This window comes from Oncorhynchus clarkii, chromosome 23 (assembly GCF_045791955.1).
Source record: "Oncorhynchus clarkii lewisi isolate Uvic-CL-2024 chromosome 23, UVic_Ocla_1.0, whole genome shotgun sequence".
Taxonomy (NCBI): domain Eukaryota; kingdom Metazoa; phylum Chordata; class Actinopteri; order Salmoniformes; family Salmonidae; genus Oncorhynchus; species Oncorhynchus clarkii.
This window is the reverse complement of record NC_092169.1, coordinates 61851788-61867374: the sequence shown is the minus strand read 5'-3', so window position 1 is coordinate 61867374 and position 15587 is coordinate 61851788. Positions and strand designations below refer to the sequence as shown.

Sequence of the window (15587 nt, the reverse complement as noted above, 5' to 3'; positions counted from 1 at the left end):
GTTGATAAATTACTGTGGTGCTGGTATACCGCGAAACACTAAGAGACTTGACCGCGACACACTAAGAGACTTGACCACGACACACTAAGAGACTTGACCGTGACACACTAAGAGACTTGACCGTGACACACTAAGTGACTTGACCGCGACACACTAAGAGACTTGACCGTGACACACTAAGAGACTTGACCGCGACACACTAAGAGACTTGACCGCGACACACTAAGAGACTTGACCGTGACACACTAAGAGACTTGACCGTGACACACTAAGAGACTTGACCGTGACACACTAAGAGACTTGACCGTGAAACACCTGAAGACTGTGATCTGCTCTGTAGGAAAATATCTTCCAGGTAAGTACGAAGAAATATTTGTCACAACACAGCTGTTCAGCAGAGTTCGTTTTGAGGGTAGGGGGATGTGTTCCAAATGGGACCCTATCCCCTTTACAGGGCCCACAGGGCTCTGGCCGACAGTAGTGCAATATGTAGGGAATAGGGTGCTATTTGCGATGCATTCGGAGTGACAAGGGAGAGGCTAGAGCATAGGTCACCACTCTGACTAACAGCAGGAGGATTACCTGGGAGGAGCCAACTGACTGGATTCCTAGAGGGGTGTCTTATGCTTGCGGGTGGGTGTGTGTGTGTGTGTGTGTGTGTGTGTGTGTGTGTGTGTGTGTGTGTGTGTGAGAGAGACAGGAGTCATCTCTGCTCTGTCACAGCCGTTTAGCGGAGGGCATTCTGAGGGCAGAGTCCGTGTCCCAAATTGTACTCCATTTCCCTTCATTGTGCACTGCTTCTGACTACGTTTTAAATGTAGTGCACTATGAAGGGAATAGGGTGGTGTTTAGGACAGACCCAGGACATTTCTGAAGCTCCAATCCCTCTTGTTCAAACATTATTAGGCTGAACTACCCTTAACGCTATTACCTATGGGCCCTGGTCAAAATTAGTGCACTATATAGGGAATAGGGCTGTAGTATAGAGTAGTGCACTATATAGGGAATAGGGCTGTAGTATAAAGTAGTGCACTATATAGGGAATAGGGCTGTAGTATAGAGTAGTGCACTATTTAGGGAATAGGGCTGTAGAATAAAGTAGTGTTCTATATAGGGAATAGGGCCCTGGTCAAAACTAGGACACTATATAGGAAATAGGGCTCTGGTCAAAAGTAGGACACTATATAGGGAATAGGGCTGTAGTATAAAGTAGTGCACTATATAGGGAATAGGGCTGTAGTATAGAGTAGTGCTCTATATAGGGAATAGGGCTGTAGTATAGAGTAGTGTACTATATAGGGAATAGGGCTGAAGTATAAAGTAGTGCACTATATAGGGAATAGGGCTGTAGTATAGAGTAGTGCACTATATAGGGAATAGGGCTGTAGTATAAAGTAATGCTCTATATAGGGAACAGGGATGTAGTGTAAAGTAGTGTACTATATAGGGAATAGGGCTGTAGTATAAAGTAGTGCACTATATAGGGAATAGGGCTGTAGTGTAAAGTAGTGCACTATATAGGGAATAGGGCTGTAGTATAAAGTAGTGCACTATATAGGGAATAGGGCTGTAGTATAGAGTAGTGCACTATATAGGGAATAGGGCTGTAGTATAAAGTAGTGTTCTATATAGGGAATAGGGCCCTGGTCAAAACTAGGACACTATATAGGAAATAGGGCTCTGGTCAAAAGTAGGACACTATATAGGGAATAGGGCTGTAGTATAAAGTAGTGCACTATATAGGGAATAGGGCTGTAGTATAGAGTAGTGCTCTATATAGGGAATAGGGCTGTAGTATAGAGTAGTGTACTATATAGGGAATAGAGCTGTAGTATAAAGTAGTGCACTATATAGGGAATAGGGCTGTAGTATAGAGTAGTGCACTATATAGGGAATAGAGCTGTAGTATAAAGTAGTGCACTATATAGGGAATAGGGCTGTAGTATAGAGTAGTGCACTATATAGGGAATAGGGATGTAGTATAAAGTAGTGCACTATATAGGGAATAGGGCTGTAGTGTAAAGTAGTGCACTATATAGGGAATAGGGCTGTAGTATAAAGTAGTGCACTATATAGGGAATAGGGCTGTAGTATAAAGTAGTGCACTATATAGGGAATAGGGCTGTAGTATAGAGTAGTGCACTATATAGGGAATAGGGCTGTAGTATAAAGTAGTGCACTATATAGGGAATAGGGCTGTAGTATAAAGTAGTGCACTATATAGGGAATAGGGCTGTAGTATAGAGTAGTGCACTATATAGGGAATAGGGCTGTAGTATAAAGTAGTGCACTATATATAGGGAATAGGGCTGTAGTGTAAAGTAGTGCGCTATATAGGGAACAGGGTGCCATTAGGGATGTAGCCAGCATTAGGCTCAACTCTTCCTCTATCTAATAGCCCCTCGACATCTACTGTACCCCTCTACGATTAAAGCCCTCTCCCTGGCCGTTTCCATGGGGATGATAGGGAGTTGTGTGTGTATTGTCAATCATTCACACTGACATCTACAGTACCCCTCCACGATTAAAGCCCTCTCCCTGACCGTTTCCATGGGGATGATAGAGAGTTGTGTGTGTATTGTCAATCATTCACACTGACATCTACAGTACCCCTCCATGATTAAAGCCCTCTCCCTGACCGTTTCCATGGGGATGATAGAGAGTTGTGTGTGTATTGTCAATCATTCACACTGACATCTACAGTACCCCTCCATGATTAAAGCCCTCTCCCTGACCGTTTCCATGGGGATGATAGAGAGTTGTGTGTGTATTGTCAATCATTCACACTGACATCTACAGTACCCCTCCATGATTAAAGCCCTCTCCCTGACCGTTTCCATGGGGATAATAGAGAGTTGTGTGTGTATTCACACTGCATGGCTAAACTCCCATTAAGTCCACTTACATTCACACTGTATGACGTCCAGGTTGAACTGCTGAACGGCTCCCATACTGATCTGTTTCAGCTCGCTGTCCAACAGCATCTGCATCAGGGACGTGGACAAGTGCTTACACGCTGACATACAGGCTGTCTGGGCCACTTTACCCTGCAGGAGAACAGAGAGGTGGAGAGGGAGGGAGAGGGGGAGGGGGAGGGAGGGGGAGAGGGAGAGAGAGGGAGAGAGACAGAGAGAGAGAGCGAGGGAGAGAGAGGGAAAGGGAGGGAGAGGAAAGAGAGAGGGAAAGGAAAGAGAGAGGGGAAAGAGAGAAAGGGGAGAGAGAGAGAGACAGAGAGACAGAGAGAGACAGAGAGACAGAGAGACAGAGAGAGAGAGAGACAGAGAGAGAGAGAGACAGAGAGAGAGAGAGACAGAGAGAGAGAGAGACAGAGAGAGAGAGAGAGAGAGAGAGAGAGAGAGACAGAGAGAGAGAGAGAGAGAGAGAGAGACAGAGAGACAGAGAGAGAGAGAGACAGAGAGACAGAGAGAGAGAGAGACAGAGAGAGAGAGAGAGAGAGAGAGAGAGAGAGAGAGAGAGAGAGAGAGAGAGAGGAGACCGAGAGATAAAAGGGAGGGGAGGGTAAATGTCAGTTTGAGTCTGGACAATCTGTGTCAATAGAATATGGGAGTACAGATTTAGTCAAAGCTTCCTCTATCATACCTGAGGATTTGGAATTGATTACTGTGGGCTGCTGGCCCATGTTCTCTAGACAGCAGGTTACATAACGACTCTGAACATGGATAAAACATGCAGGCAGAAGAACAACACAGATGAGGCTCAAAACAGAATGATGGATTCAAATGAACAGGGTTGTGAGGTTGTAGAGGGAGGGAAAAACGATCATATCCAGACCAGACCAACAGAGCACGGAGAGACATCATGCACTAAGAATGGTTAGTGCTACACCAGGCTGTATCATGCTGAATGCTGATGGAGAGCAGCAGAGATACATGGGTTGGTGTGGTGGTCCATGCTGTCCAAGACACCATTCCACTCTCATCTCTTCAATGTGCTTCAGACTACCCTATACAATGCCCAAGTCCCCATAGGAAAACCAAAACCAATGTCCTAGAAAATGTCAAATCAAAACTAGAGCAGACCTCTGTACATGGACATCCCTGTCATCTGTAGATTGCCACGGGAATCAGGAATCACAGGTTTATTATGGGATATTTTAGTTCCAATGATGGAATCCACTGCAGATATAATCTCAGTAATAACTCGTAGTTCTAACTCCTCCATGGAGGCGGCGTTGATTAGACTGGTCCCAGGTCTGTTAATTAGACTGGTCCCAGATCTGTTTGTGAAGGTGGTGTTGATTAGACTGGTCCCAGGTCTGTTGATTAGACTGGTCCCAGGTCTGTTGATTAGACTGGTCCCAGGTCTGTTGATTAGACTGGTCCCAGGTCTGTTGATTAGACTGGTCCCAGGTCTGTTGATTAGACTGGTCCCAGGTCTGTTGATTAGACTGGTCCCATGTCTGTTGATTAGACTGGTCCCATGTCTGTTGATTAGACTGGTCCCAGGTCTGTTGATTAGACTGGTCCCAGGTCTGTTGATTAGACTGGTCCCAGGTCTGTTAATTAGACTGGTCCCAGATCTGTTTGTGAAGGTGGTGTTGATTAGACTGGTCCCAGGTCTGTTGATTAGACTGGTCCCAAGTCTGTTGATTAGACTGGTACCAGGTCTGTTGATTAGACTGGTCCCAGGTCTGTTGATTAGACTGGTCCCAGATCTGTTGATTAGACTGGTCCCAGGTCTGTTGATTAGACTGGTCCCAGGTCTGTTGATTAGACTGGTCCCAGGTCTGTTGATTAGACTGGTCCCAGGTCTGTTGATTAGACTGGTCCCAGGTCTGTTAATTAGACTGGTCCCAGGTCTGTTGATTAGACTGGTCCCAGGTCTGTTAATTAGACTGGTCCCAGGTCTGTTGATTAGACTGGTCCCAGGTCTGTTAATTAGACTGGTCCCAGGTCTGTTAATTAGACTAGTCCCAGATCTGTTTGTGAAGGTGGTGTTGATTAGACTGGTCCCAGGTCTGTTGATTAGACTGGTCCCAGGTCTGTTGATTAGACTGGTCCCTGGTCTGTTGATTAGACTGGTCCCAGGTCTGTTGATTGGACTGGTCCCAGGTCTGTTGATTAGACTGGTCCCAGATCTGTTTGTGAAGGTGGTGTTGATTAGACTGGTCCCGGGTCTGTTGATTGGACTGGTCCCAGGTCTGTTTGTGAAGGTGGTGTTGATTAGACTGGTCCCAGGTCTGTTGATTAGACTGGTCCCAGGTCTGTTGATTAGACTGGTCCCAGGTCTGTTAATTAGACTGGTCCCAGGTCTGTTAATTAGACTAGTCCCAGATCTGTTTGTGAAGGTGGTGTTGATTAGACTGGTCCCAGGTCTGTTGATTAGACTGGTCCCAGGTCTGTTAATTAGACTAGTCCCAGATCTGTTTGTGAAGGTGGTGTTGATTAGACTGGTCCAAGGTCTGTTGATTAGACTGGTCCCAGATCTGTTTGTGAAGGTGGTGTTGATTAGACTGGTCCCAGGTCTGTTGATTAGACTGGTCCCAGGTCTGTTGATTAGACTGGTCCCAGGTCTGTTGATTAGACTGGTCCCAGGTCTGTTGATTAGACTGGTCCCATGTCTGTTAATTAGACTGGTCCCAGGTCTGTTAATTAGACTGGTCCCAGGTCTGTTAATTAGACTGGTCCCAGGTCTGTTGATTAGACTGGTCCCAGGTCTGTTAATTAGACTGGTCCCAGGTCTGTTGATTAGACTGGTCCCAGGTCTGTTAATTAGACTGGTCCCAGGTCTGTTAATTAGACTAGTCCCAGATCTGTTTGTGAAGGTGGTGTTGATTAGACTGGTCCCAGGTCTGTTGATTAGACTGGTCCCAGGTCTGTTAATTAGACTAGTCCCAGATCTGTTTGTGAAGGTGGTGTTGATTAGACTGGTCCCAGGTCTGTTGATTAGACTGGTCCCAGATCTGTTTGTGAAGGTGGTGTTGATTAGACTGGTCCCAGGTCTGTTGATTAGACTGGTCCCAGGTCTGTTGATTAGACTGGTCCCAGGTCTGTTGATTAGACTGGTCCCAGGTCTGTTGATTAGACTGGTCCCATGTCTGTTGATTAGACTGGTCCCATGTCTGTTGATTAGACTGGTCCCAGGTCTGTTGATTAGACTGGTCCCAGGTCTGTTGATTAGACTGGTCCCAGGTCTGTTAATTAGACTGGTCCCAGATCTGTTTGTGAAGGTGGTGTTGATTAGACTGGTCCCAGGTCTGTTGATTAGACTGGTCCCAAGTCTGTTGATTAGACTGGTACCAGGTCTGTTGATTAGACTGGTCCCAGGTCTGTTGATTAGACTGGTCCCAGATCTGTTGATTAGACTGGTCCCAGGTCTGTTGATTAGACTGGTCCCAGGTCTGTTGATTAGACTGGTCCCAGGTCTGTTGATTAGACTGGTCCCAGGTCTGTTAATTAGACTGGTCACAGGTCTGTTGATTAGACTGGTCCCAGGTCTGTTAATTAGACTGGTCCCAGGTCTGTTGATTAGACTGGTCCCAGGTCTGTTGATTAGACTGGTCCCAGGTCTGTTAATTAGACTGGTCCCAGGTCTGTTAATTAGACTAGTCCCAGATCTGTTTGTGAAGGTGGTGTTGATTAGACTGGTCCCAGGTCTGTTGATTAGACTGGTCCCAGGTCTGTTAATTAGACTAGTCCCAGATCTGTTTGTGAAGGTTGTGTTGATTAGACTGGTCCCAGGTCTGTTGATTAGACTGGTCCCAGGTCTGTTGATTAGACTGGTCCCAGGTCTGTTGATTAGACTGGTCCCAGGTCTGTTGATTGGACTGGTCCCAGGTCTGTTGATTAGACTGGTCCCAGATCTGTTTGTGAAGGTGGTGTTGATTAGACTGGTCCCAGGTCTGTTGATTAGACTGGTCCCAGGTCCGTTGATTAAACTGGTCCCAGGTCTGTTGATTAGACTGGTCCCAGATCTGTTGATTAGACTGGTCCCAGATCTGTTTGTGAAGGTGGTGTTGATTAGACTGGTCCCAGGTCTGTTGATTAGACTGGTCCCAGGTCCGTTGATTAAACTGGTCCCAGGTCTGTTGATTAGACTGGTCCCAGATCTGTTGATTAGACTGGTCCCAGGTCTGTTAATTAGACTGGTCCCAGGTCTGTTGATTAAACTGGTCCCAGGTCTGTTGATTAGACTGGTCCCAGATCTGTTGATTAGATTGGTCCCAGATCTGTTGATTAGACTGGTCCCAGATCTGTTTATGAAGGTGGCGTTGATTAGACTGGTCCCAGGTCTGTTGATTGGACTGGTCCCAGATCTGTTGATTAGACTGGTCCCAGGTCTGTTGATTAGATTGGTCCCAGATCTGTTTATGAAGGTGGCGTTGATTAGACTGGTCCCAGATCTGTTTGTGATGTCTTGGTACTTTATGGTCACTGTCACAAACAGATCTGGGACCAGTCTAGAGTTGGACATGTTTCCCAGGTTTTCAGTTAGCTTTCCTGAAATTCCCAGGTTTCCTGCTTATTTCTAACTGGTATTTCTGGAAACCCTGTGAATTTGGTGAAAGTTAAGTGAATCTTTCAACCCTATAGACAGTGATCCCAGGCTGGTAAAGAAAGGCAAGGGACCTAAAGGTGGCTCTTCTGATGTTTAAAGAGCTGCCAGAACAGACCTCTAACAACCATCCCAACAGTCAGAGAGCAATGTGTGCATCTCCAACAAGCTATAGGATGAAAAATACAGGAGTTTTGGCGCAGGTACAGCTAGCGCTAGCTAACGCTACCTACAGCAGCAAAATAATAACAATACCAAATAATCTATACTTGGGAGTCAAATATCAATATAATATTGCGATAGATAAGAGTATAGATTCCCACATCCCTACTATAGGGAACAGATTCCCACATCTACTATAGGGAACAGATTCCCACATCCCTACTATAGGGAACAGATTCCCACATCACTACTATAGGGAACAGATTCCCACATCCCTACTATAGAGAACAGATTCCCACATCCCTACTATAGGGAACAGATTCCCACATCCCTACTATAGGGAACAGATTCCCACATCCCTACTATAGGGAACAGATTCCCACATCACTACTATAGGGAACAGATTCCCACATCCCTACTATAGAGAACAGATTCCCACATCCCTACTATAGGGAACAGATTCCCACATCACTACTATAGGGAACAGATTCCCACATCACTACTATAGGGAACAGATTCCCACATCACTACTATAGGGAACAGATTCCCACATCCCTACTATAGAGAACAGATTCCCACATCCCTACTATAGGGAACAGATTCCCACATCCCTACTATAGAGAACAGATTCCCACATCCCTACTATAGAGAACAGATTCCCACATCCCTACTATAGGGAACAGATTCCCACATCCCTACTATAGGGAACAGATTCCCACATCCCTACTATAGGGAACAGATTCCTCACATCACTACTATAGGGAACAGATTCCCACATCCCTACTATAGGGAACAGATTCCCACATCACTACTATAGAGAACAGATTCCCACATCCCTACTATAGAGAACAGATTCCCACATCCCTACTATAGGGAACAGATTCCCACATCACTACTATAGGGAACAGATTCCCACATCCTACTATAGGGAACAGATTCCCACATCACTACTATAGGGAACAGATTCCCACATCCTACTATAGAGAACAGATTCCCACATCCCTACTATAGGGAACAGATTCCCACATCACTACTATAGAGAACAGATTCCCACATCCCTACTATAGAGAACAGATTCCCACATCACTACTATAGAGAACAGATTCCCACATCACTACTATAGAGAACAGATTCCCACATCCCTACTATAGGGAACAGATTCCCACATAAACACGCTGGTCCGACCAATCTGATTCCATTCCACGCTTCAAGATCGCTTCGATTACGTGGATTGGGATATGTTTCACATTGCGTCAAACAACAACATTGACGAATACGCTGATTCGGTGAGCGAGTTCATGAGCAAGTGCATCGGCGATGTCGTACCCACAGCAACTATTAAAACATTCCCAAACTAGAAACCGTGGATTGATGGCAGCATTCGCGCGAAACTGAAAGTGCAAACCACTGCTTTTAATCATGGCAAAGTGACCGGAAACATGACGGAATACAAACAGTGTAACTATTCCCTCCGCAAGGCAATCAAACAAGCTGAGCGTCAGTATAGTAAGTAGAGTGGCAACTCGACGGCTCAGATACAAGAGGTATGTGGCAGGGTCTACAGTCAATCCCGGATTACAAAAAGAAAACCAGCCCCGTCACGGACCAGGATGTCTTGCTCCCAGACAGACTAAACAACTTCTTTGCTCGCTTTGAGGACAATACAGTGCCACTGACACGGCCCGCGACCAAAACATGCGGACTCTCCTTCACTGCAGCCGACGTGAGTAAAACATTTAAACGTGTTAACCCTCGCAAGGCTGCAGGCCCAGACGGCATCCCAGCCGCGTCCTCAAAGCATGTGCAGACCAGCTTGCTGGTGAGTTTACGGCCATATTCAATCAATCTTTATGCCAGTCTGCTGTTCCCACATGCTTCAAGAGGGCCACCAATGTTCCTGTTCCCAAGAAAGCTAAGGTAACTGAGCTAAACGACTCGCGCCCTGTAGCACTCACTTCCGTCATCATGAAGTGCTTTGAGAGACTAGTCGAGGACCATATCACCTCCACCCTACCCGACACCCTAGACCCACTCCAATTTTCTTACTGCCCCAATAGGTCCACAGAAGACGCAATCACAATCACACTGCACACTGCCCTAACCCATCTGGACAAGAGGAATACCTATGTGAGAATGCTGTTCATCGACTACAGCTCAGCATTTAACACTATAGTACCCTCCAAACTCACCACCTGGGTCTCGACCCCGCCCAGTGCAACTGGGTACTGGACTTCCCGACGGGCCGCCCCCAGGCGGTGAGGGTAGGTAACAACATCTCCACCCCACTGATCCTCAACACTGGGGCCCCACAAGGGTGCGTTCTGAGCCCTCTCCTGTACTCCCTGTTCACCCATGACTGCGTGGCCATGCACGCTTCCAACTCAATCATCAAGTTTGCAGACGACACTACAGTGGTAGGCTTGATTACCAACAACGGCGAGACGGCCTACAGGGAGGAGGTGAGGGCCCTCAGAGGGTGGTGTCAGGAAAATAACCTCACACTCAACGTCAACAAAACAAAGGAGATGATCGTGGACTTTAGGAAACAGCAGAGGGAACACCACCCTATCCACATCGATGGAACAGTAGTGGAGAGGGTAGTACGTTTTAAGTTCCTCGGCGTACACATCACGGACAAACTGAATTGGTCCACCCACACAGACAGCGTGGTGAAGAAGGCGCAGCAGCGCCTCTTCAACACTCAAACTTTTACAGATGCGCAATCGAGAGCATCCTGTCGGGCTGTATCACCGCCTGGTACGGCAACTGCTCCGCCCACAACCGTAAGGCTCTCCAGAGGGTAGTGAGGTCTGCACAACGCATCACCGGGGGCAAACTATCTGCCCTCCAGGACACCTACACCACCCGATGTCACAGGAAGACCATAAAGATCATCAAGGACAACAACCACCCGAGCCATTGCCTGTTCACCCCGCTATCATCCAGAAGGCGAGGTCAGTACAGGTGCATCAAAGCAGGGACCGAGAGACTGAAACAGCTTCTATCTCAAGGCCATCAGACTGTTAAACAGCCACCACTAACATTGAGTGGCAGCTGCCAACACACTGACTCAACTCCAGCCACTTTAATAATGGAACAATTGATGTAAAAAATGTATCACTAGCCACTTTAAACAATGCCACTTAATATAATGTTTACAAACCCTATTACTCATCTCATATGAATATACTGTACTCTATACCATCTACTGCATCTTGCCATCTTTATGTAATACATGTATCACTAGCCACTTTAAACAAAGCCACTTGTATATGTTTACATACCCTACATTACTCATCTCATATGTGTATACTGTACTCTACTGCATCTTGCCTATGCCGTTCTGGACCATCACTCATTCATATATCTTTATTTTTTTAATGTTTTAATTTATTTATTACCCCTTTTTCTCCCCAATTTTGTGGTATCCAATTGTTTTTTTAGTAGCTACTATCTTGTCTCATCGCTACTATCTTGTCTCATCGCGTATTCCGATACACAACCCAACCAAGCCACACTGCTTCTTAACACAGCGCCATCCAACACGGAAGCCAGCCGCACCAATGTGTCGGAGGAAACACCGTGCACCTGGCAACCTTGGTTAGCGCGCACTGCACCTGGCTCGCCACAGGAGTCGCTGGTGCGCGATGAGACAAGGATTTCCCTACCGGCCAAACCCTTCCTAACCCAGACGACGCTAGGCCAATTGTGCGTCGCCCCACGGACGTCCCGGTCGCGGCCGGTTACGACAGAGCCTGGGATTGTTAGGTTAGATTACTTGTTGTTTATTACTGCATTGTCGGAACTAGAAGCACAAGCATTTCGCTACACTTGCATTAACATCTGCTAACTATGTGTACAGTGCCTTGCGAAAGTATTCGGCTCCCTTGAACTTTGCAACCTTTTGCCACATTTCAGGCTTCAAACATAAAGATATAAAACTGTATTTTTTTGTGAAGAATCAACAACAAGTGGGACACAATCATGAAGTGGAACGACATTTATTGGATATTTCAAACTTTTTTAACAAATCAAAAACTGAAAAATTGGTGCAAAATTATTCAGCCCCTTTACATTCAGTGCAGCAAACTCTCTCCAGAAGTTCAGTGAGGATCTCTGAATCATCCAATGTTGACCTAAATGACTAATGATGATAAATACAATCCACCTGTGTGTAATCAAGTCTCCGTATAAGTGCACCTGCACTGTGATAGTCTCAGAGGTCCGTTAAAAGCACAGAGAGCATCATGAAGAACAAGGAACACACCAGGCAGGTCCGAGATACTGTTGTGAAGAAGTTTAAAGCCGGATTTGGATACAAAAAGATTTCCCAAGCTTTAAACATCCCAAGGAGCACTGTGCAAGCGATAATATTGAAATGGGAGGAGTATCAGACCACTGCAAATCTACCAAGACCTGGCCGTCCCTCTAAACTTTCAGCTCATACAAGGAGAAGACTGATCAGAGATGCAGCCAAGAGGCCCATGATCACTCTGGATTAACTGCAGAGATCTACAGCTGAGGTGGGAGACTCTGTCCATAGGACAACAATCAGTCGTATATTGCACAAATCTGGCCTTTATGGAAGAGTGGCAAGAAGAAAGCCATTTCTTAAAGATATCCATAAAAATACAGTATTCCATTTAGCAGACACTTTTTATCCACAAGACAATGAGGCCTACGTCCTTCTACTATCTACGATCTGCCCTTCTCTCTCCAGCTTGGCTTTCCACTTTGCCTTTCCAACTAACCCTCTATAGAACATCAGACATCTCAGAGAAGTATATTGTAGCTTCACTCCACATGTTATACAGACTCATGCTCACCGTAGTGAATTCAAGGCTCTTTACTGGGTTGGTGGAAAGGTTCAAAGTTCACCTGGATCAGATAGTTTAGATCCTTCTTTCTTTAAGGTTGCTGCCCTCTGTTATCACCGAGCCTGTCTCACATCTCTGGGGAGGTTCCCAGTGCTTGGAAGGCCTGCCTCACCTCTCTGGCGAGGTTCCCAGTGCTTGGAAGGCCTGTCTCACCTCTCTGGTGAGGTTCCCAGTGCTTGGAAGGCCTGTCTCACCTCTCTGGAGAGGTTCCCAGTGCTTGGAAGGCCTGTCTCACCTCTCTGGGGAGGTTCCAAGTGCTTGGAAGGCCTGTCTCACCTCTCTGGGGAGGTTCCTAGTGCTTGGAAGGCCTGTCTCACCTCTCTGGGGAGGTTCCCAGTGCTTGGAAGGCAGCCAAGGTTTGTCCTTTATTTAAAAGGGGGGTATCAAGCTGATCCTAACCATTATAGGCCAATTTCTGTCTTGCCCTGTTAGTCAAAAGTGTTGGGAAAACTTGTCAATAATCAACTGACTGGCTCTCTGGTATCCAATCTGGTTTCCGCTCAGGTTATGGATGTGTCACTGCAACCTTAAAAGGTAATAAATGATGTCACCACTGACCTTGATTCTAAGCAATGTTGTGCTACTATTTTTATTGACTTGGCCAACGCTTTTAATACGGTAGACAATAAATTATTGTGGATCGGATAAGGAGTATTGGTGTCTCTGAGGGGTCTTTGGCTTGTTTTCTAACTACCACTCTCAAAGAGTGCAGCGGAAAAAGTCAGAACATCTGCGGTCTCAGCCACTGCCCGTCACCAAGGGAGTACCCCAAGGCTCGATCCTAGGCCCCACGCTCTTCTCAATTTACATCAACAACATAGCTCAGGCAGTAGGAAGCTCTTTTAATCAATTTATATGCAGATGATACAGTCTAATACTCAGCTGGCCCCTCCCTGGATTTAGTGTTAAACACTCTACAACAAAGCTTTCTTAGTGTCCAACAAGCTTTATTTGCACTTAACCTTGTTCAAAACACCTGCAAAACAAAGGTCATGTGGTTCGGTAAGAAGAATGCCCCTCTCCCCACGTGTGTATACCACCTCTGAGGGTTTAGAGCTTGAGGTAGTCACTCCACTTTCTATTCTAGTTAGAGGCAGTCGGCGCTGTTCTGTGAAGGGAGTAGTACACAGAGTTGTACGAGATCTTCAGTTCCTTGGTAATTTCTCACATGGAATAGCCTTCATTTCTCAGAACAAGAATAGACTGACGAGTTTCAGAAGAAAGTTCTTTGTTTCTGGCCATTTTGAGCCTGTAAACGAACCCACAAATGCTGATGCTCCAGATACTCAACTAGTCTAAAGAAGGCCAGTTGTATTGCTTCTTTAATCAGGACAACAGTTTTCAGCTGTGCTAACAGAATTGCAAAAGGGTTTTCTAATGATCAATTAGCCTGATAAACTTGGATTAGCTAACACAACATGCCATTGGAAAACAGGAGTGATGATTGCTAATAATGGGCCTCTGTACGCCTATGTAGATATTCCATTAAAAATCAGCCATTTCCAGCTACACTAGTAATTTACAACATTAACAATGTCTACACTGTATTTCTGATCAATGTGATGTTATTTTAATGGACAAAAAAAATATGTTTTCCTTTCAAAAACAAGGACATTTCTAAGTGACCCCAAACCTCTTTTGAATGGTTGTGTGTGTGTGTGTGTGTATATACCACCCGGTTACTCTCAACCCTGCACCTTAGAGGCTGCTGCCCTATATACATGGAATCACTGGTCACTTTAATAATGGAACACTAGTCACTCTCAACCCTGCACCTTAGAGGCTGCTGCCCTATAGACATGGAATCACTGGTCACTCTCAACCCTGCACCTTAGAGGCTGCTGCCCTATAGACATGGAATCACTGGTCACTCTCAACCCTGCACCTTAGAGGCTGCTGCCCTATAGACATGGAATCACTGGTCACTCTCAACCCTGCACCTTAGAGGCTGCTGCCCTATACACATGGAATCACTGGTCACTTTAATAATGGAACACTAGTCAGTTTAATAATGTTTACATACTGCTTTACTCATCTCATACTGTATGTATATACTGTATTCTATTAGACTACGACATTGCTCGTCCTAATATTTATATATTTAATTTATATACTTATACTTATATATATATATATATATTATACTTATTTATTTATAGACTTAATTCCATTATTTTACTTTTAGATGTGTGTGTATGGTTGTGAATTGTTAGATACTACTGCACTGTTGGAGCTAGAAACACAAGCATTTAGTTAGATACTACTGCACTGTTGGAGCTAGAAACATAAGCATTTAGTTAGATACTACTGCCCTGTTGGAGCTAGAAACACAAGCATTTAGTTAGATACTACTGCACTGTTGGAGCTAGAAACACAAGTATTTAGTCAGATATTACTGCACTGTTGGAGCTAGAAACACAAGTATTTCGCTCCATCAGCAATAACATCTCCTAAATATGTGTATGTGACCCAAAACATTTGATTTGCCATATGTTATCCATCTGTTACACATACTGGATACTGAGCTGTACAAATAAAGTCATCGACACCCTGTGTGTGTTTACAGACAATGTACAGATTAAATTACCTATTAGATTTAACTTACACTAAACGTGATGGATGGTATGTAAATTACTATAGTTCAGCATCATCACAAGTGGAGCAACAAGCCTGGAGGTAAATCCACAGTACAGACATGATCATGCATTACCCAGAACTGGACAGGGTAGGGGGGGGGCAGAGTAGGGCAGGGGGGGCAGAGTAGGACAGGGAGGGGGGGCAGAGTAGGGCAGGGAGGGGGCAGAGTAGGGCAGGGAGGGGGCAGAGTAGAGCAGGGAGGGGGCAGAGTAGGGCAGGGTAGGAGAGGCAGAGTAGGGCAGGGAGGGTGGGGGGCAGAGTAGGGCAGGGTAGGAGAGGCAGAGTAGGGCAGGGTAGGGGGCAGAGTAGGGCAGGGTAGGAGGGGCAGAGTAGGGCAGGGTAGGGAGGGCAGAGTAGGGCAGGGTAGGGAGCAGAGTAGGGCAGGGAGGGGGGCAG

General features: G+C 45.8%; 1 protein-coding gene across 4 annotated transcripts in view; it reads right to left on the bottom strand.

Annotated features, from left to right (window-relative positions):
- Nucleotides 1–15587, bottom strand: part of LOC139381507 (exocyst complex component 6-like) — a 129803-nt gene that overhangs the window by 28681 nt on the left and 85535 nt on the right. For all 4 annotated transcript variants that reach the window (XM_071125110.1, XM_071125112.1, XM_071125111.1 and 1 more), the window contains one exon: nt 2906–3047. In XM_071125110.1, the coding sequence (XP_070981211.1) occupies nt 2906–3047 (142 nt within the window). The remainder of the gene's footprint in view (nt 1–2905; nt 3048–15587) is intronic.